This window comes from Carassius gibelio, chromosome A8 (genome assembly GCF_023724105.1).
Source record: "Carassius gibelio isolate Cgi1373 ecotype wild population from Czech Republic chromosome A8, carGib1.2-hapl.c, whole genome shotgun sequence".
NCBI lineage: Eukaryota > Metazoa > Chordata > Actinopteri > Cypriniformes > Cyprinidae > Carassius > Carassius gibelio.
The window spans coordinates 620692-644648 of NC_068378.1; the positions used below are offsets into that span (position 1 = coordinate 620692).

The 23957-nt window shown below is 37.0% G+C and overlaps 1 protein-coding gene across 1 annotated transcript in view; it reads left to right on the forward strand.

Annotated features, from left to right (window-relative positions):
• The window catches only part of LOC128018163 (complement C3), a gene marked incomplete at its 5' end in the record, with an annotated part of 37922 nt that extends 17242 nt beyond the window's left edge, over positions 1–20680 (forward strand). Inside the window, 6 exon segments of the mRNA XM_052603523.1 lie at positions 7927–8032; positions 9701–9790; positions 14378–14458; positions 19126–19209; positions 19875–20010; positions 20281–20680. Of these exon segments, the coding sequence (XP_052459483.1) occupies positions 7927–8032; positions 9701–9790; positions 14378–14458; positions 19126–19209; positions 19875–20010; positions 20281–20422 (639 nt within the window).
• Positions 20681–23957: the final 3277 nt, after the last annotated feature.

Here is a 23957-nt window from a genome sequence, read left to right on the forward strand (position 1 = left end):
AGTGCCGGATAATAAAAAAATATATATATTTTTTATTTGTATTTATTTATTTAGGATCCAGAAACCATGTGATTCACTTACTAACACACTATTTTTGAATTCTTGATTCTGATTGGATGACAGATGTTCTACACTATTTGTGACTTTGACAACATTTGCTAACTCTACAAAAAAAAAAAATAAAAAAAAAATAATTTGGAATGATATTTGTTTTTTGTTACAAATCAAGTTACATACAGGAAGTTAGTGAAATGATAGGGTTTATTGAACCAACTTGAATGAAGACTGAATGCAGGTGAGAATTACGGTAGTGGCAACAGTTCAATGGGCTGTAACAGGCGGTGGAATATGGTACTTGGTTGAAGGATATAGAGACTGGAACCAGAAAACAGGGAGGACAACAAGGGAGAATGACAGGATGATCGTCTGGGGTTCTGGAGGCAGAATAAACACAGGTTAGAGTAGAGGGAGTCAGGGTTCTGTTCAGGGTAGTGAATGATAGACCGGACACAGAAGCACTGTAGTGAGGGTGGCTTTATACAAGGCTTGATCGTTGAGTGCAGGTGCAGGTGATCAGTACTCCAGCAACTGGTATCGGGTGTGATTGGGAACAGGTGAAGGTGATGATGGAGGTGGCTGTGAGGGTGATGATTCCCTGACAGTTGTATGTTAGTGTGAAAAAAAGTCACGTTCTGGAGACCACACATTGAAATGAATGGCAAATGATAAAATGGAAAAAAGTAAGATGACACGAGTGGCACTCTTTTTATTAGCTACAATGAATAACACACACGGTAATGTGTCTCCATGTCACAAACACCTTGTGCTTCCATGTCACTGCCTAGTCACGTTTTGTTTGCATTGCAGACTGCATATCCGAATCATATTGCGCATTACTTTTTTTAACGGGAGAGAATTAAATGCAAATTTAATATATAGATCTAGCCTACAACTGTCAGCTATGCAAAACTGAACACTGTTCTTGCAGTGCAAACTGCAAGGAAAATGTCCCTGTTCCACTTGAAACAGGAACGTTGTAGAATCCCCATCCTTTCCGAAGAAGGTTCGGAAGCAATAACACATATGAACAACCATTTAGATGCAAATGGAAGATTAGAGGTGATTGTAAGTCTCTTGAAAAATGGCAGAAAGTCTACTGGGAAAACAAGGTATCTGAGGCTATACTCTGGACTTTACACATATTGGATCCACTTAAGTTTATACATATGGAACCCAGCCCTCTACCGGTTTTCACGGATTCATGGAGTGAGGGCCTGGCGCCAGATGTTCTGCCACATCTGGCTGCTGAGGGGAAGGAGGGGCTCGATAGGGTCTACAGTGCCGGTATCCAGGGGCAAAAGAGTAAAAGTTCTGCCATATGTTTGCTCCACCCATGAACTCAGCAGCTGATTTCATCAGAGAAGGAAACAAGTCTTTCCTTCCAAGTCACAAACTAGTCTGGAGTCAAATCCCAAGTCCTCAAAGAGTTAAAGTTAATGAGATAATTAAGTGACTAATTAAATGAAGATGCATTAGTGCATGTCCATTAGTGATGAACACCTGCTGTAAACAATCAACATCACTGAAGAAAAGAGAAACACAAGAACTACAACTGACTTTAACCACAGCTTTGGATGAAATCAACTGGAAGAAAAAAAAACTGTACCACATTAATTGTGGTGAGTATTTGCTTCAGTTGAGTTCTTGAGCCTTTAAACAGCTTCTATAAATTAGCTTCAAAGCAAATGCATTGTAGTTTTGCAGTAAATATTTGTGCAATGCTGAAACAAATCTTGATCTAGCAGGTGACTTATGCTTTCGATGCCATCTTAAATTAAATTTTTTGGTCATACTTTTAAATAAAATAATTTGTGGTTAGAGAGTACAGCTGTCTGGTCATTGCTCTGTGTGTGCACTTTGGATGGCTGGAAAGCAAAGGAAGCATTTTGAGTTTGGGTCACTATACTTAACTGTATGTCACTTTCACAAAAAAGACAGAAATCTCAATACGTAAATGCCATCATAATGCTTCAATAATAAGGGGGGGAAAAAAAAAAATAGTTTGGGATTAGGCATTTAACCATGACCATTTATCATATGAACCTCAACAGTGGTGAAAATATGTATTCATACTGCAGTGCATTATGGGAGTCTTTAATGTATTGCAACTTGAAGCATTTTGTTGATTGTCACTATTGTAGAGATTCATATGCTGGTTCTTCATATCTGGGTGTGTGTCTAAAAAGCTCTGGAGTTCAGATTTCTGTATGTGTTATACAAATTTAAAATTCACTCCCAAAGATAAATGTTAGAACAATGCTTGTTTGTGTGTGTGTGTGCGCGCATGCGCTGTAGTTTCACTGGGATTATTTCACTGGTGTTATTCAAAAAAAAAAAAAAAAACTAAACTTGAAAAAAGAGAGAAAAAAAAACATTATTTGATATATAAGTAAACCAGCTCATTGTGACTATATGTTTTTCATACATCACAGAGCTCTTTTCTCCACAGCAATACATGATAAACTACAGAGATAGATCTGACCCAACAAGTCAAGGGTCAAGAGCACAACTAAACCAAACGCTGATCTCCATGATGGTTGCATCATTTTGACCAATAAAACATCAACATCTGATCCTCTGTAATTCTCAATAACAGCAGGTGTTTATCACTAATGCACAATCATCATTTAATTAGTCACTTAATTATCTCATTAACTTTAACTCTTTGAGAACTTGGGATTTGTCTCAAGACTAGTTTGTGACTTGGAATGAATGACTTGGTTCCTCCTCTGGTGAAATCAGCTGCTGACTTTATGGGTGGAACAAAAATATGGCAGGACTTTTACTCTTTGGCCCCTGGACTTCCCACCTCTGGTATTAGGACACAACTAAATTGCAACTGACCGCTCCACCAAAGGGACCCCTGTATACCCCCTAGCTGCATCACCATCAGGCCGAGTTGGGTAGTCCAGGTGCCAAAGAGTAAAAGTCCTGCCATATTTTTGCTCCACCCATGAACTCAGCAGATGATTTCATCAGAGGAGGAACCAAGTCATTCCTTCCAAGTCACAAATGAGTCTTGAGTTAAATACCAAGTCCTCAAAGAGTTAATGTTAATGAGATTATTAAGTGACTAATTAAATGAAGATGCATTAGTGATGAACACCTGCTGTTTACAATCCAAAGCACTGAAGAAAAGAGAAACACAAGAACTACAACTGACTTTAGGCACAGCCTTGGATGAAATCAATTGAAAAAAAAAAAAACTTTGCCACCATAATTGTGGTGAGTATTTGCTTCAGTTGAGCTCTTGAGCCTTTACGCAGGTTTTATGAATTTGCTTTTGAATGGTTAAATTATTGTTTTGCAAGCATTTCTGCAATGCTGATACAACTCTTGATCTAGCAGATGATTTAGGCTTATGATGTGATAAATTGATATGATAAATTTATTGATTATATGTTTAAAGAGAAGGGTTTGTGGCTTAGTTCTTAGAGAGGACTGCTGTGTCTGTGCACTTTGGATGGGTTAACTTCAGAATACAAATTCTGAGTATGGGTCACCATAATTAACTGTGTGCCACTGTCACAAAAACAAGAGAAATCTCATTATGCAAATGCTACCATATAACACTTCTATATTAAGAAAACAATAAAACAGATTTTGGAATTAGGCATTTAGCCATGAACATTTAGCATGTGATCCTCAACAGTGGTGAAAATTATTATTCATGCAGTGAGTAATGGGAGTAATTCATGTATTGCAACATGAAGCATTTTGTTGATTGTCACCATTGAAGAGATTCATATGCTGGTTCTTGATATATGTGTGCGTGTGTCTAAAAAGCACTGGAGTTCAAACTTATTTATGTGTTACAAATAAAAAATCAGAACCATGTAAATTTTAGAGGAAAGCATTTTTTGTGCGCATGCTGTAGTTGCACTGGAATTATTCAAAGCCTAGCCATGTGTTAAGTCAGAAAACAAAAAAAAAACTGAGAAAATTTTAAACCAGCTCATTGTGACTATATGCTTTTCATATGTCACAGTTCTGTCTCCTCCACAGCACCACATACAGAGAGAGAGAGGTCTTGCACAACAAGGGTCAAGAGCACAACTAAACCAAACACTGATCTCCATGATGGTGGCATCATTTTAACCAATAAAAAACATCAACATCTGATCATCTGTAATTCTCTATAACAGCAGGTGTTCATCACTAATGCACATTCAATAGTCACTTAATTATCTCATTAACTTTAACTCTTTGAGGACTTGGGATTTAACTTGAGAGTCGTTTGTGACTTGGAAGGAATGACTTGGTTCCTCTGGTGAAATCAGCTGATGAGTTTATGGGTGGAGCAAAAATATGGCAGGACTTTTACTCTTTGGCCCCTGGACTTCCCACCTCTGCCATCAGGAGTGGTGAAAGAGGAGGAGTTAGAAGATTGGTTTCCATCAGAAAAAGGTGCCTTCCACGACCTGGTAAGCCCCTCATTCACCTCCGGGAAGAATGGCACCAAGCGCGGTCCAGACACGTGAGGCAGCAATCATGACCATCACCCGACGCCAGTTAATGACCACATCCAGAAATCACTAGTGATACATTGTGCAAAGTCATCTTTACACGCTGTGATCAGTGGCAGCTGGATATAATCCAGTGGTTCCCAAACCTGTCCTGGAGTACCCCCAACACTGCACTTTTTTTTTTTGTCTCACTAATTAAACACATCAGATTCGACACATCAGCTCATTATCACATGAGTTAATGAGCTGATGAGTTGAATCAGATGTGTTTAATTAGGGAGACAAAGAAAAACGTGCAGTGTTGGGGGTACTCCAGGACAGGTTTGGGAACCACTGATACACTGTAAAAAATGTTGCCGTTAAATAACAGTAATTTTCTGGCAGCAGGGGTGCCAGTAAAGTACTGTTAATTTACAGCTCTTAACCATTAATTTACCACTCTTATTTTTTAACAGTATTTTACCGTAAATTCTACCATGGAAATTAACTCCACTCCCACTGCTTCAAACAGTTCGAGTTTTTAAACTAGCATTCCTACGATGTTAGTACTATGAACTTATTTCATTTGAGTCCACTGAGAAGGAATATTTCTTACACTTAATGTGCAGTAATAAAGTAACTAAATACATGACTTTTACTCAAATCACTGCAGCTCATTGTCAGCTATAGCACACATGTATGTGCTGAAGTACTTAACACAGAGATCATCACTGTATCAGCGACTCCACATTTACTGCCTTTATATAAAGCAGCAGAAAATCAGAATTTGTGGCTCATCATTGACTGAAGCACCAGCTCTACTCTACAGCACAATGGTGAACAACAAAACTACATTAAACTAAACGATCTCTCTTGTGCAAACACACATTAATACAGTCAAGTTCAGTATTTACTCTCATTATCAGTGTATGACTTTGCCTAATTTTTTTTTCTATGGATGTTCACAAATATTTTAGTTAAATTAACTTATTTTTCATTTGGTAAATCTGACGTTTACATTTTACAGTATATTACTGTTTTTCCTTGACTTGACGGCAAAAAACTGTAGAAAAACACTTTTTTTTGCTGGCAACCATTAATTTACGGCAAGAAACAGTAGAAAAACAGTTATTTACTGGCAGCAGGGGTGCCAGTAAATAACTGTTTTTCTACAGTTTGTTTCCTGTAAATTAATTACAGTTTATTACTGTTAAATTATGTTTCATTCTGTTTTTTCTTCATCTTAAATCTTTAACCCTTTAAACCCCACAAGAAAATCCTCAGTTTTAAATGAACACTTATAATGTGTGCACACTACAGAGTGTTAGAGTAACACTGAATCAGTGAAGTTAATGAGATAATTCGGTGATTAATTGATGATTGAGCATTAGTGATAAACACCTGCAGAATCACTGAAGGAAAGAGAAACACAAGAACTACAAATGACTTCAGCCACAGCCTTAGATGAAATCAACTGAATAAAAGAATACATCAAATCTCTCAAGATCTGATTAAACAACTACTAAAACAGCTTCACCAGATTCACATTACTAACCAGACTGACTTTATTTCTGTCAGATGTCTACAGAATAACTTATGGAGAGTTAAATAGGTTTAGGTGTTTTTTTCACTACCATGATGGAGATCAGTGTTTACTTTAGTTGGGCTCTTGAACGTGACTTTTCAACAACTAATTTTTTTTTTTTCATGCTGGAACAATGCGCCTTTGGAACCTGTTATAGCAAAACAAAAGTACACAGAAGAAAAAAAATCTGATATTGTTGTTTATAGATTGACAAGAACAAATACTATTATTTCTGATCTAATCCCGTATCTCTTCTCTTATTGAATATTGATACTACAGCATGAGAAGGAACACTGCTGAGCCATAAGTTATGAAAGACTGTTAAGAAAATGTCACTCATAATAAATAAAAAAAAACCTTTGCTGAAATTTAGACAGAAATATCAAGAATCAGCATATGAATCACAACAATGGTGACAATCCACAAAATAAATGAACAAATCAGTTCTGAACATCACAACACATGCTACTAAAACTTAAAACAAATGCAAAATTATAAGCACATAAGAATTCAAGAAAATAAGTGAACAATTCAGGGGCATAATTTATTCATGCCGCAATGCATGCTGGGAATCATGGATGAGTTTTATCCTGTGCTGGTACCCAGCATGCATTGCATCATGAACCTTTTGATTGTCACCATTGTTGAGATTAATATGCCGATTGTTGATTTCTCTCTTTGAGTGTTGTGGGGACTGCTGCCCGAAATACTTTTTAACTAAAACTAGTCGTTAAATCCATAAATACTGGTTATCACACTACTTTTTAATCTTACTAAATTGAAGCGTCATTCACTCAAATATTTCAACACCAAATTAATATTTGATTATTATAGCAACACTTTAAGTCAGTCTAGTAGATCATGCCTGTTAGAAACAACCATAACCACTTGACTATCAAAATTAATACTGCTGTAACAGATGCATCATAAAGATACAAATACAGCAATAAAACAAAATGTAAAATGTAAAAGTCAATGGTCAGGAGCCCAACTAAAGCAAACACTGATCTCCACAATGGTGACGCTAAACGAAACAGTAACATTATCATCTAAATCTCTTTAATTCTCAATAAGATCTTTTGATCTCTGTTCTCTGATCTGACAGAAATAAAGTCAGTCTGGTTAGTAATGTGTGAAGTTGGTGAAGCTGTTTGTTGATCGTTTAAATCTTCAGTTGATTTCATCTAAGGCTGTGGCTGAAGTCAGTTGTATTTCATGTGTTTGTCTTGTTATGTTTTTTTTTTCTTCAGTGATTCTACTCATTAACAGCAGCTGTTGATCATTGTCTGAATTCACTCATTAGTGTTCATTGTCTCTGTCAGGTGGACTATATTAGTAAACTCATGTAGGGAATAGTGAATGAGGGTGTAGGGTGTGATTTGAAACACAGCCGCTGAGTGTCGAATTTGAACGTTGTTATTTTACGATATATAGCAGCAGGCTACTTCTCGAAAACGATGAATATTACCCAGAATGCACTGTTTAAATGAAAAACAGTATTTTACTGTCGAAATTTGGCCGTTTTTTTACAGCGATTTTTAACAGTGTATAATCCAATGCCAATGCGCATTGGCTTGTTTAGTAACACTCGAAGTGGATTGGATTCTCTAAGTGTGATCGCATTTTGTCAGTCATTACCAACATGACATCGAGAGTGTCCGACTGAAAGGAAGCATAAATCACAATTTATATGCAAATATATGAATGCAAAATTTTTGTAATTGTATTTTTACTTATTTGTTATTATTTGTCGTTTGTGCAAATGTTAATGTGGGCAGCTTACAGTGTGCAATATGATATTTATCGTCAAAGTTACTTTGATTTCTGTCTCAATAGGTTTCTCATAAAGAGAGAGAAACAATTGCTTTCAGAATGCACCAGACGCTTGATGTGGGTCAGCTACAACCTGCTGCAGTCACAATATATGAATATTACTCACCAGGTGAGCTGTTGCTGCTGTGCAAATTGTATATTCTATCCATTGGCGGATAGAACCTTTGTTTAGCTCTGGCCCCTTGGCAGTTGAAATTAGAAGTTATATTCCCACACAGCAAAAGGATCCGCCGCGGAGGTATCGCGGCTTCCGGAATGGACCCGCGAAAAGGACCCATATCGGCGTCCACTTGCGCGCAGTGACGGATCCGAAACGAAGGCGGATCGCAGACCCGCCGTCCGTTTTGGACCCGCACATTGAAACATATATCCGCCACAGACTCCTAAAAATACTGTCTCATCTGGCCACATAACCATGTTAGAGATCAGTGTCTGCTGTAGTTGGGCTCTTGACCCTTGATTTCTGTCTTAGTCTTTTCTCTGGCTGTTGTAACCATGTGTTTCTAAAACACATATATTGTAGCTCAAAAGCCCAGAAAAAATGAGTGTTAACCTGTACCTAGGTGTAGGTTGTTACACTTTATGTTGGTGATGATAATCGTCGATTATTGAACTGTACAGAGTCTACCCTCCGATGAAATATGTGTCGTGTAATTTGATTGATTATAGTAAAAGTGTTTGTAAGAGCCAGTGCTTCTGGGATAATCAGTTAATCTGAACGATTTTTCAAACAGATTGGTCTTCTACGTTGTCAAACAGTCACACAAAGACATCAATAATCAGATTATGAATTTCAACAATGGTGACCATAAAAAAATGTTGCAGAGCATGCTGGGAGCCATGGATGAGTTTTGTTCTACAATACCCAGCAGCATGTTTTTTTCTTCACCATTGTAGAGGTTCATATTCTGATTATTGATGTCTGTGTTTGACCAATTACTGGCATAGAAGAAAAATGTATGTGTACAAAAGTGTGTAGAAAGTCATTTTTATTTTAACTAATTATCACTGGCTCTTAGTGTCATTTTTACTAGAACCACTTCTACTAATTACACAACATCTACTTCATCAGAGATTGAACTCCGTACAATTCAATAATTGTGAATAATAATGAATAATTATCATCACTGATGTAAAGTATAACAACCTACACCTAGGTACAGATTACCATTTATTTCTTCTTGGCTTTTGAGTTACAACAAATGTGTTTTAGAAACACAAGGCTATAACAGTCAGAGAAAAGACTAAAACAGAAATTAAGGGTCAAGAGCCCAACTAAAGCAGACACTGATCTCTAACATGGTTACTTGGCCAGATGAGAGTATTTTTAGGGGTCCGTGGCGGATATATGTTTCAATGTGCGGGTCCAAAATGGACGGCGGGTCCGCGATCCGCCTTCGTTTCGGATCCGTCATTGCGCGCAAGTGGACGCCGATATGGGTCCGTTTCGCGGGTCCATTCCGGAAGCCGCGATACCTCCGCGGCGGATCCTTTTGCTGTGTGGGTTACTTATAACAGTGGCATATGAGAAGGTTAATACCGCAGGGAAAGGAAAAAAAAAGTTAAATATGCCTTTTTCGAAGCTGGTGTATGCTCATCAATGATTTACTTGCCACAAAAATGCCTTCAAATTATCTTTATTTGTGGGCTTTTTTTTGACAGACATTGTTATTTGATATCTGTTTAAATTAATTCACTTGCATATTGTGCAATTATTTACAGTAGCATTTTTGATCAGTTGCCCTCCTTGCATTAAAACTATTATTTATTTATTTAGATAAACGCTGTACAAAGTTCTACCACCCCAACAGGACAGATGGTGCTCTATACAGACTTTGTAAAGAAGACCTGTGCCAGTGTGCAGAAGGTATAATAACTAATAATAAAGAAACCATCTCTTGTACTGTTGCAATATTTTATTTAAATAATCACGTCTATATACCAGCTTGAATAATAATTTTCTCTAGTCTTTAGGATTCACAGTATTTCACAGTAGTATCACAAATACTACCTTCCAGAGGTGGGACTTTCAAGTCACAAGCAAGTCTTCAAGTCATATCCCAAATCCTCAAAGGGTTAAAGATAATGAGATAATTAAGTGACTAATTAAATGATGATTGTACATTAGTGATGAACATCTGTTGTTAACAATCAACATCACTGAAGAACAGAGAAACACAAGAAATACAACTGAATTTAGCCACAGCCTTCAACTGAAAAAACAAAACGAAACAAACCAAACACCAATGCCACCATAATTGTGGTCAGGGTTTGCTTTAGGTAGTCTCTTGACCCTATTATTAATTCTAAGCAATTTGATTCAATGCAATTGCAATATTGTTTTCGTAACAAACATGTATGCATTGTTGAGTAAAACCTTGCGGTAATAGATGACCCAGATGATTTTTCTGCTTATAAACTCATGAAGACTGAACATGTTGTTGAGTGACATTCAGCTATTACTGAACAGAAGTTAAAAAAGGGCCCACCCAACAAATACCACTGCAATGTTTAAATGTTGAAAGCCAACATAGGCTTTTAGACTGCACACTTATCACACAATCCTCAATAGTGGTGACAATTTTTCTTATTGCAGTGCATGACGGGAGTTTTTACTATGGTGTTACCCAGCATGCAACAATTTGTTGATTGTCACCATTGTTGAGAGTCATATATGCTGGTTCTTTATGTCTGTGTGTGTGTCCACAGGACCAGAGGTGGGAAGTCCAGGTGCCAAAGAGTAAAAGTCCTGCCATATTTTTGTTCCATCCATAAATGCATCAGCCGATTTCACCAGAGGAGGAACCAAGTCATTCCTTCCAAGTCACAAACGAGTCTTGAGTCAAATCCCAAGTCCTCAAAGAGTTAAAGTTGATGAGATAATTAAGTGACTAATTAAATGATGATTGTGCATTAATGATTAACATCTGCTGTTATTGAGAATTACAGAGGATCAGATGCTGATGTTTTATGTACCCTATGCGAAGAGTACAAAAGCTGTACCCTTGAGAGTACACTCTCAGAAAATAAAGTACATAATTGTACCTTTAAGGGTACAATAGCTTGTCACTGGTGCTGTACCCTTGTGATTTGTACCTTAAGAGACCAGTTTTGTACAGAGTTGGGAAGTCCAGGGGCCAAAGAGTAAAAGTCCAGCAGCTGATTTCACCAGAGGAACCAAGTCATTCCTTCCAAGTCACAAATGACTCTCAAGTTAAATCCCAAGTCCTCAAAGAGTTAAAGTTAATGAGATAATTAAGTGACTATTGAATGTGCATTAGTGATGAACACCTGCTGTTATTGAGAATTACAGAGGATCAGATGTGGATGTTTTACTGGTTAAAAAGATGCCACCATCATGGAGATCAGTGTTTGGTTTAATTGTGCTCTTGACCCTTGACTTGTTGTGCTAGATCTTTCTCTGTAGCTCTGCATGGGTTGTTGTGGAGAAGACAGAACTGTGACATATGAAAAACATATAGTTACAATGAGCTGGTTTAACTAAATCTCAAATGATTTTGACTTCTTTCTTATCACATGTCTAGGTTTGTAATAATCCCAGTGAAACTACAGCATGCACACAAAAAAAAGCATTGCTCTAATAATATTTACAGGATATGGATTTTTTTTATATATATATCTATATGTAACACATTTAAAAGTTTGAACTCCAGTGCATTTTAGACACACACAGATATCAAGAACCAGCATATTAATCTCTACAATGGTGACAATCAACAAAATGCTTAATGTTGCAATACATGAATTACTCCCATAATGCACTGCAGTATGAATAATAATTTTCACCACTGTTGAGGATCACATGATAAATGTTCATGGCTAAATGCCTAAATCCAATTTTTTTTTTCTTAATATTGAAGTGTTATAAAGCATTATATGGTGGCATTTGCATAATGAGATTTCTCTCGTTTTTTTTGTGAAAGTGACCTACAGTTAAGTGTGGTGACCCGTACTCAGAAATCATATTCTGTGTTTAACCCATCCAAAGTGCCCAGACAGAGCAGTGAATTCACGGCAGTTCTCTCTAACAACTAAGCCAAAAACTCTTCTCATATAATCAAGAAACTTAATCAAGATCATACAGTCATCAAAAGAATAAGTCACCTGCTAGATCAAGAGTTGTATCAGCATTGCGAAAATGTTTGCTGCAAAACAATAATGCAAATGTATAAAGCAAATTTGTGACAACTTCTTAAAGGCTCAAGATATCAACTGAAGCAAATAGTCACCACAATTATGGTGGCAAAGTTTTTTTTTTTTTTTTCAATTGATTTCATCCAAGGCTGTGCTTAAAGTCAGTTGTAGTTCTTGTGTTTCTCTTTTCTTCAGTGATGTTGATTGTAAACAGCAGGTGTTCATCACTAATGCATCTTCATTTAATTAGTCACTTAATTATCTCATTAATTTTTACTCTTTGAGGACTTGGGATTTGACTCAAGACTCGTTTGTGACTTGGAAGGAATGACTTGGTTCCTCCTCTGATGAAATCGGCTGGTGAGTTCATGGGTGGAACAAAAATATGGCAGGACTTTTACTCTTTGGTAGTGATGTGTCGTTCGTGAACGAATCGTTCTTTTTGAACGAATCTTTTAGGTGAACGAATCGTTCTCGTTCACGTAATCCACTGACTCATATTTCTCGTTCAGTGAAGTTCCTCCCTCCACAGCAGCGCGGCGCTATAAGCAGCGCATGCGCAGCTCAGTGCACCAGGTAACAACTGTTTCATCCTGTCAAAGAATTACTCAACCTCGAGCCAATAGCCTTCGAGTATGAGATGTGACAGAGTATTTGATTTGTTGAATGTAGTGAACGAAAACGCCCTTCAATGAACGAGTTTCATATGAGTCTGAACTAGATCTAGAGATCTTATCGTTCGTGAACGAAATTACTGAACTGGTACCCATGTCGTTCGTGAATGAGTTGAATGAGCTGATACATAGCGTTCGTGAATGAAATGACTGAACTGGCACACATGTCGTTCGTGCACGAGTTGAATGATACATCTCGTTCGTGAATGAAATAACTGACCTGATGGTCAGGGTATATTCTGGCAAACAGTTTACAAATCACGTTTCTCAATCGGCAAAGCACATGTCGTTCGTGCATTAGTTGAATGATTTAGAAAATCTCGTTCGTGAATGAAATGACTGAACTGGCACACATGTCATTCGTGAACGAGCTGAATGAACGGATACATGTCGTTCGTGAATGAAATGAACTGGTACATAGCTTATCTCGTTCGTGAACGAAATGAATGAGAGTAAACCGGGTCAGTCTGCCATTTAGCATGTCAATCTCGCAAAAATGCAAAGCGCAGTTATAGGTACTGTATTGTGCACATACGCTTGTTTTGATATTTAGCAACTCCACGTTTAATCCACGATTGATGAATGTGAATATATAATAAACAAACTGTCTGACCAAACAATTAAAATGCTATTTAGGCAAGAAAACCTTGTGCTTTGTTCATTTGAACAACTTTATTAGACTTTATATATTGAATGCGATTATACACACATTTTAATAAAGCCAGATCAGTTTTTGTAACAAGTGAATACGTTCGTTGACTTAAGACATAACAACACAATACACTTTTTGCTATCTGCTGACTTATTTTGTGTAATACGAAGAAATGGTCACTGAACGAATCAGTGAACGATTCTGAACGAATCATTTTGGTGAACGAACTGAAAATGAACGAATCACTAGAAAGAATCATAATTTCCACCACTACTCTTTGGCCCCTGGACTTCCCACCTCTGCAAAGGACCATGGAGCTCAAATTTTTAATGCACCTAACACACTTGAAATTCACTCACTGCAGTTTTACTGGGTTGATTATGCAAAACTCAAGCAAAACACATTTCAGTTTGACTGCAGTCGGACCAGGTCACAATTACTAGCTTATTACATATAGACAGTTAATATCTTCTCTCTGCTTTACAGCACCTCATGCAATGATACAGAAAGAGATCTAACACAGCAGTCAAGTGTGAAGAGCCCAACTAAAGCAAACACTGATCTCCATTATGGTTGCATCATTTTAACCAATAAAACATTAACGTCTGATCCTCTGTAGTTTTCAATAACAGCAGGTGTTCATCACTAGTGCACAATAATCATTTAATTAGTCACTTAATTATCTCATTAACTTTAACCCTTTGAGGACTTGGGATATGACTTGAATACTTGCTTGTCCCACCTCTGCTTCCTTCTTTTTACTGCTTTGCTATGTGAAACCTTAAGTATGTCTGCATAGTTCATCAAACTCTTGCTTCAAAAGAGCATTGAAGAACCTGTTTCATGATAGTTGGCTCTTTACATGGGACAAGTTAAACATTTAGTTGTTTTTATTCCTATTTGAATGTGGGTGGGGGGGGGGGGTGTGATTATTAGTATGTGTGTGTATAACATTTAACTTCTCTGAACACAGAAAAGTGCACTTTCCAGAAGAAAAACAATACCAGAGAAGAGGAGCGTTTAAATAAAGCCTGTGAAGGTGGCATGGATTATGGTAAAGGCATTCAGTTCATTGCTGTTAACATCAATAAATTAAGATTCATAATTTACGCTAATTTTTTCATTGCACTCTCTTTTTATAGTGAACAAAATAACAAATATTTATTTTAATATAATTTTGTTTATAAATGTTCTTATATGGGAAATATCTTAGTTTTTGTTGTTCCAGGTCTGGAATGACATTAATGATTAAATGATTGCACTTTTAGTAAACTATTATTTAAAGTCCCCCTGTGGTATTTTATCCCTTAAAAGTTATCTTTGATCATCAAAGTAGCATAATTATTATTATTTATTTTTTTTTGTGAAAATAATTTTCTCATGCCTTAAAATAGCTTGAATGTAACTCTACATTCTTGCCTCATTTACTATACGCGGATCTATGAATATGCAAACTAGTGGACAAGTACAGTGAATACTGTAACATTCGTTAAAGGGGTCATAGGATGCAATTTAAATATTTCCTTTCTCTTTGGAGTATTGCAAACTCTTGGTGCATAAATAAGATCTGTAAAGTTGCAAAGACTAAAGTCTCAAATCCAAAGAGATATTCTTTATAAAAGTTAAGAGTCAACCACGACTACCTAAAATGGCTCATTCTAAAACGGCCCCACATCTCTACGTCACTATGTGGGAAGCTTTGCATAATGCCACCCAAATGTTCACACAAAGAAAGAAGGCTTAACTTTTATTCTCAATGATGACCCTTGGGTGGACCGCTCCTGTTTGCCAGATTTGAGCCACAAGCAGGCCATAGCAATACCACATGTCAGCCAAGAGTAAAGAAATTAACTAGAATTGGACCTTATCTGAGCCACAAAATCTGTGTGTATTAAATATAAAGTATTTCAGCCTTAATAAGCCTGTTAACAAGCAGAATCATTTAAGGAAAGAAAAGAACCGAAAAAGAGATGAGCAGAAACACAAGAACTACAACTGACTTCAGGGACAACCTTAGATGAAATCAACTGTAGATAAAAGAAGACATTAAATATCTGGAGATCTCACCAGATTAGGATTAAACAACTCCACAAACAGCTTTACCAGCTTCACCTATTACTAACCAGATTGACTTTATTTCTATTAGACATCTACAAAATGTTTTATTGAGAATTAACAGAGGTTTAACTCTAATGTGTATCACCATAACAGTGATTAGTGTTTTCAGTAGTTGGGCTCTTAACTCTTATTATGTACGTTGTCTTTTTTGGCTGCTTTAATAGTGTGTTTGTTAAACACATTTGCAGCATCAAAGAAAGCTAAAGTGACATGATATCAAGTGACGGCTGTTATCTGTTGATGGTTTTATAATCATCATGAAATACATTGATGATTTTATTTAACTAAGAATTATGTTGTTCCAATGATACATTCATATTACAAACCCTGTGTTTCTGCCGCATGAGATCCAGCAGTATGATAACAATCAGTTAAAATCTTTTAACAAACATGAGCTGGCACATGAATCTCAATAATGGTGACAATTAAAAATATTTAGATAAACTGATCAATTCAGAACTTCACTGAAAAGCTGCTAAGTCACAACAAAAACAACTGCAGAAAATATAAGAAAATATTTAGAATTAAACAAAATAATATGGCAATTCAGCTGCATAATTTATTCATGTTGCAATGCATGCTGGGAGTTTTGTACTATGCTAGTACCCAGCATGCATTGCAGCAAGGTACATTTGATTGTCACCATTGTTGAGATTCATGTGCTGATTGTTGATGTGTGTGTGTTTCATCATAGATTGCCTTTTTTTGTGTTCCTTAAAATTTTCTAACTGATTGTTCTAATATTGCTGGATCTCATGCTGCAGAAACCTATGGTTTGTGATGTGAATATATTAATAAAATAATTGTTACATTTAAAAAAAATAAATAAGCAAATCAGCCTATTTCATGATGATTATAAAATCATCAACAGATAACTGCCATCACCTGACCTAAATTCACTTTAGCATTATTTGATGCCGCAAATGTGTTTAACAAACACACCGTCACAGCAGCCAAAAAACACAGTATAAGAGTTAAGAGTGCTAATGGAAACACTAATCACTGTTATGGTGTCACACAATAGAGTTAAACCTCTGTTAATTCTCAATACAAACTTTTGTAGATGTGTAACAGAAATAAAGTCAGTCTGGTTAGTAATAAGTGAAGTTGGTAAAGCTGTTTGTGGAGTTGTTTAATCCTCCTCTGGTGAGATCTTCAGAGATTTAATGTCTTTTATCTTCAACAAGGTTGTGGCTGAAGTCAGTTGTAGTTCTTGAGTTTCTGCTCATCTCTTTTTCTGTTATTTTCTTTCCTTCAGTGATTCTGCTTGTTAACAGGCTTATCAAGGCTGAAATTACTTAATATTTAATATATACACAGATTTCGTGGCTCAGATAAGGTCCAGTTCTGGTTAATTTCTTTACTCTTGGCTGACATGTGGCATTGCTATGGCCTGCTTATGGCTCAAATCTGGCAAACAGAAGTGGTCCGCCCAAGTGCCATCATTCCACGCTGCATGTGGGCCAGATCATCTTTACACGGGTGCCAGATGTGGGCCAGATCTGGGCCGACACAATGTTGCTATGTGGGATGTCTATTTCTATAAAGTGCTGCAATTCCAAATTTGCAAAAACAAAAAGGCACTTCTGACTCACAGCATTTAAGTATCTTTACATATTTAAAGAATTTGCCACTGATGATGCAAACATGATTTTTTAGTAGTGTATAGTATGCACTTCTTGTTTGTTGTTTCTCCGATCACAAATGCAGACATGGGTTTTATGTTTACATGGCGTGATACGCAACGAAATGCATAAAAACAAAGTATAAGTCATTAAAATCAGTAATGATGTCCCCACTGGAGGCAACAAAGGCCTCTTTTGTAATGGGTTTCATTGGTTTTGTCTTGTCGCGCCAGGATGCACAGCATTGCAGTATGGTAAGGGGTTAACATTTCCGTCACACGCTTGAGGAATTCTGCCAATCACAACGCACTGGATAGCTGGCCAATCAGTGTGCAGCTCACTTTTCATATTTCGATGAGCTTTGTAACAATCTACGCGTTTTTAGAAGGCAGAACATAGAGAAACAATAATGTACAGTACATGGAAAATAATGTGTTTTTGAACCTTAAAGGGTTAGTTCACCCAAAAATCTGAATTATGTCATTAATAACTCACCCTCGAGTCGTTCCAAACCCGTGAGACCTCCGTTCATCTTCGGAAAACAGTTTAAGATGTTTTAGATTTAGTCCAAGAGCTCTCAGTCCCTCCATTGAAACTGTGTGTATGGTATACTGTCCAAGCCCAGAAAGGTACGAAAAACTTCATCAAAGTAGTCCATGTGACATCAGAGGGTCAGTTAGAATTTTTGAAGCATCAAAAATAAATTTTGGTCCAAAAAGAGCAAAAACTATGATTTATTCAGCATTGTCTTCTCTTCCGGGTCTGTTGTGAGCGCGTTCACTGCAGTGTATGATATCCGGTTTGCGAACGAATCATTTGATGTAACTGGATCTTCTAGAACCAGTTCACCAAATCGAACTGAATCGTTTGAAATGGTTCACTTCTCCAATAACCATTTATCCACAAATGACTTAAGCTGTAAACTATTTTAATGTGGCCGACACTCCCTCTGAGTTAAAACAAACCAATATCCCAGAGTAATTAATTACTCAAACAGTACACTGACTGAACTGCTGTGAAGACAGAACTGGAGATGAACACCAAGCCGAGCCAGATAACGAACAAAAGATTGACTCGTTCATGATTCAAGAACTGGTTGCATCATTTTTGGATCACCCGTAGTTGTTTTGGACAGTTCGATTCAATAAACCGCTTGAAGAAAATGGTCGACGTAATGGCATCATTGGCGATGATTGCCCTTCATTCAAGCCTTCGGTTTACCCGCGCTAATAACATTAGGACATTAGAACATTAGAACATTAGACTGAGAGCTCTCGGACTAAATCTAAAATATCTTAAACTGTGTTCTGAAGATGAACATAGGTCTCACGGGTTTGGAACGACATGAGGGTGAGTTATTAATGACATAATTTTGATTTTTGAGTGAACTAACCCTTTAAATCGCATAAACACATTTCATTACACCAAATACACAAAATTATGTTCTTTTTAGCAACGTCGTATGACCCCTTTAAAGTTGCTTACTTGGTGATGTTGTGTCCTAAAATGCCTTGAAGACTCAAATGTAGCCATTTGTGATTCTTAATTCAGGCCCACAAGTATACGTGCGTGAAGTGCAGATACCGGTGCAGGAGAAACGACTCCGGGCTACTTTTACACTGTTGCCATGGGTTATAAAGCAAGTTCAGGCTTCATGGTTTTTTTTTTTGCTTTAAATTATTTTTGGTTTTGGGCTGGTATTGGTATATTTTGCCTGCTAGTGATAGGAATCTATCCCTTGAAGTGATTGGTTATTGGATTGTGATATAGCAAACCAAGGGCTGTTTCGCATTTCTTGGACTGCCATTGGGAATCTACAGTTTTAAGGAATGTAAAATACTCACACAGACAAATAAACAACATAAAAAAATCTTGATTTTCACTACAGGGGGACTTTAACCCATGTACGAATGCAATAAAATGTTTGGCTTGAGACTTATAGTTCTACATGGAGGTAACAGTAAAATATCTTTGACAGTTTATAAAGCCACAGTGTTGGGGATGAACCAGACAATGCACACTGACATCTATGACATGATGGTGGAGAAGGTGGTGAAAGAAGGTACGGTTCATTATTTTCTCCATGTTTGTTTGCTGATCATAGGGGAGGCATGATATGACCAAAATCTTATGTCACGATACACTGTAAAAAATTGTGCCGTTAAATAACAGTAAATTACTGGCAGCAGGGTGCCAGTAAGGTACTGCCAATGTACAGCTTTCATCCATTAATTTACAACTCACTGTATCAGAGCAAAAATATTGCAGGACTTTTACTCTTTGGCCCCTGGATTATCTTCCTCTGCTCCTAAGTAGCACTTAAGGCACAGCTATGTGCGATTATGTTAAGTGCTACCTAGGGCACAATCATCATTTAATTAGTCTACTGGGCCTGTGTATAGAAACACACAGAGTAGAGGTGGTGGGATTGTTAGCAGTTTGCTGTATACTTACTCCAGCGTCAGCCCGGGAGGTTTCCAGTGCGGCTCTCCATAAACAAAGGAGCGCTGGCTGCAGTTATGAAATATAATATTCCTTATACAGAGGCAAGATGAAAATAAAATAATCATGTCTAACGGTATACCGCCCACCCCTAGCTGATCATGAAATGCATTTGAAATGTTTCTTATACCTGTTAAATGCAGTTGTCCTTCTCTATTAATGCTCTACATTAGGCTAAATTGCATTGCAGTAGAACTGTTTCTTAAACAATGCTCTGTCCTGTAGGCACTGATGTAAATGTTGAGGGGAAAGTGAGACCATTTTTGGCTCGTCCAAGTTGCAGAAACCATTTAGCATTGATAGAAGGCAAGTCGTACCTCATCATGGGCAGATCTGTTGACCTGCCAGAGCTCGGGGGAAGGTAGGTATCCACTGTGTGCCTTCAAGAGAGCAGAATTTGCCTGAGATTTATGCATTCAAAGTCTGTAGAGTGTTGTGCATGGCTCAATGATGTGACAGTTGTTTTCAATCATAATGCCATTTAGTAACCAAGAATAGACACTTGATTAAAATAATTATTCGAAAAATAAATATTGGCATATGTAAATATTTAAAGATATTTTGTTTTAAAAATATGAACATTAAAAAAATAAAACTTTTGTCTCCTAAACTTCCCTTTCTCTTGTTTTAGCCTGCAGTATGTTTTTGGAGAGCAGACCTGGGTTGAATACTGGCCTACAAGAGAGGAAAGCCAAACTCCAGAACACAAGGAGCGATACATCGGTATCTCTGACCTCCAGAACAGCCTCATCAATTTTGGATGTTCTACATAATTATATAACTCCTATTTGTTAGTCACAGAACGCTCTCATTAAATCTTAAATAATATTGTTTGAGCCAAATTACTTTTTTTTTTTTTTACAATTTTGAAAAATAATTGACTAAACTTGAAAATGTTCATTTTAGATGCCCGACTAATTGATTATAGTGGGATAAACAGTGCACTGTAAGCATGTTCTGATTATTCTGATGTTTTATCACAAATCCAACATTATAATTAGCTTTGTGACATTAAAATGATTGAAATATAACCAGTACTCCTGCCAATTCTCTGGTGGGGGGGGGGGGGGGGGGGGTGTTCTATTAATGAGGATAGGTCACCCATTCAATTGATAAATTAATGACTAGTTAAAGGGCCTAGCAGCCTTCTGTAGATCTTTCTTTTTTCATGAAAGTCTGTGTATGAACTAAAAATATAGAAGTTATTTTCTTTTTATTTATCTCTGTTATTAAAGCAGACAAGACCATTCTGGTAAGGTTTCAAATGTGGCTAATATCAGCCTTGTGTGGTCTGGTATTTTGGCCCATATTTTTTTTCTTTTTTTCTTTTTTTATTATTTTGTTTCTTTTGTTTTTTTAGTTGAATACCTAAGGGGATCCAAAATTATTGTTATGTACAATACCTTGCAAATTGGGGAAATTACTAGATATGTTATGCCTATGATGTAATGGCTTTACCAGTAAATTTTAGTTCATTTAATATCAAAGGTTATAAAAATCCATTCAAACGGAATATGATAATTACATTTCCGAGAAAGGAGATTGTTTCAGTTGCAATGTTACAGGAGACACATTTGACTGAAAATGAACATAAAAAACTTAGAAAACACTGGGTTGGACGTGTACTCTTCCTCATATAATAGTAAATGCAGAGGGGTGGCGATACTGGTGCATAAAATATTGCCCATTAATATTAATCATGTTGAAATTGATGAAAGAGGTTGCTATGTTTTGTTGCATGGGGTTTTATATGGAGAGAAAGTTACTATCCTAAATGTATATGCTGCCCCTGACCTTTATCCTACATTCTTTACTAAACTGACTGATTTACTGTTCAAGTATCACTGTCCTTATATGATTGTTGGTGGAGATTGGAACTGTGTAATGTATAATATTTTAGATAAAAGGCCCACCAACATTAGTGCAAAACAAACTCCTAGACAGCGAGCTTTGCAACAAATGGTTGATGAGGTTGATTTAGTTGATGTATGGAGACATATGCACCCTGGAGAGAAGGACTATACTTTTTTTTTTCAAATCCTCATAAAAAAATATACAAGAATTGATTTTTTTCTGGTTACTAAAATAATATTGGAATTAATAAAACATAGCACCATTGGAAATATAAATTTGTCGGATCATTCCCCAATTAAAATTGAGGTTGCATTTACTTGTTTATATAAGAATAAATATATCTGGCAGTGTAATAGATCAATATTATCTTATGGAGATAGAATCATGCCAAAACCTCACACACACACAAAATGTGTTTTACTCACACCCAACGATTCACAAACAAACTCTGTGTGGTTTGCAAATACAAAACATCACTGACAAACTAATGCATTTTGTTCTGCAAATAAAAAATGTAGCTATCAAACAAATAGAGTATGTTTTACATATACAAAGAAACGTATTTCTTCAATGAGAAAAATATCCTCCAAGTACAAACTAAAATATTTCAAGTACAAAAAAATCCTTCAATTAAAAAAAAAATATCCTTCAAGTACAAAACAAATTCCTTCAAGTACAAAGCAAAATTCTACAAGTACGAAAAACTGTCACGTGACTTATGGCACAAATTTTTCGCCTTGCTGATCCACACGCAAATGCCTTCAGATCCACACACATGTTAGTAAACTGTCATGTAATTTGCACTCCACAACATAAAGGGCTCCATTACCTTCTATGTTACATTATGGCCCCATAGAAACAGTTTTTGTAAAAATAGGCTAACGATTGCGTCATAACCACGTGACTCTCTGTCGCATTACCATACAGACAGGAGGAGAAGCTCGCAGGCAATTAACTTAATATGGCGTACTGGTGTTACATTTTAAAACACTATACAAAATAATTAATCAGAATACTTACTCCTGCTCACTCACCCCAAAGAACTCCACACTCAAGCTTGACGTCTCTGCAAGATTAACGATTGCAGTTATTACGCACAGCTACTAGAAGATTTACATCTGTCAGACAGGTTGCTGACGTCATCAAGCTTAGTTTGAGTCTGTGCGTCAGAAACGGAAGTGCTAAAAAACGCTAAAAATGGGCTTCACTTGTCTCAATTGAGACAAGTGAACTCATACTGAGTTTTTTACACTGTTAAAGAGTTGGATTCCCATGCTAAACATGGACAAAGTTTCAAAAATTAAGTTGTACGTTTGAAGGAGTATTTCTGTTCCAAAAATACTCCTTCCGTTTTGTCACAAGTTTCAGAATTTTTTTTCGAGTATGGCTCTGTGTGACGTTTAGATGGAGCGGAATTTCCTTATATGGGTCCTAAGGGCACGTCTGCCGGAAGAGCGCACGCTCCCATAGAGCAGACCACTGAGAGCACAACAGACGTTCACTGATCAGAGCGAGAGCGTCGCGAAATGTCACAAAAGGAGTGTGTTTTTGGTTGCCAGGGCAAGACAACCCTGCACAGATTACCAAAAGAGAAACAGCAGGGACCAGTGGACGGAGTTTATTTTTACAGAGCATCAACGGAGTTGTGCAAGTGTTTGTGTTTGTTCCACTGCATTTCGAAGATGCTTGTTTTACAAGGCCCAGTTTGACGCCGGATTTGCACATCGTTTATTTCTTAAGGATAATGCAGTCCCAACGAAAAAGGGTCACGATCGTGTGTTGGAACCGCAGGCGGTGAATAAAACTGCTTCAAATATCTCTGTGTTGTTAACTTAGCTATCGGCGCGTAAGCACATCAAGTAAACAACATGCGATGTTGTCATCAAAATGCACGAGTAAAACTGCTTTAAATATCTCTGTGTTGTTAACTTAGCTATCGGCGCGTAAGCACATCAAGTAAACAACATGCGATGTTGTCATCAAACTGCACTTTCAAAAAAAAAAAAAGACGACAAAGTGGAACTTAGTCATTTTCCAAAACCGCTAAGCAAATATATACAGTTTCAGTACATACCACATAGAGACGTTGTTGGTGATGCTGCTCTTGTTAAATTTTAGCCTCTGGATCTGATTCTGGTTCATAAATATACGCTGAATCTGACTGTTAGCCATGGTTTGTTTTGGTTGGTTTTGTCCTCACGATAATGTCACAGCTTCCAAACGCTCTCAACGCAAAAGCCTACTGGCGCTCGTGATTCTTTAGCTCCGCCCACACGTCACGCCTCCAGCCGGTCATGTTTTTCCAGGAAAAATCGGTACAGACTATCTTTCTCTTATGAATATAATAAAACTAAAGACTTTTTGGAGTTATGAAGGATGCAGTACTACTCTATAGGTACTCAAGATTAACAGGATATTGAGTGAAAACGAGCATTTCACCCCCCCCTTTAATGT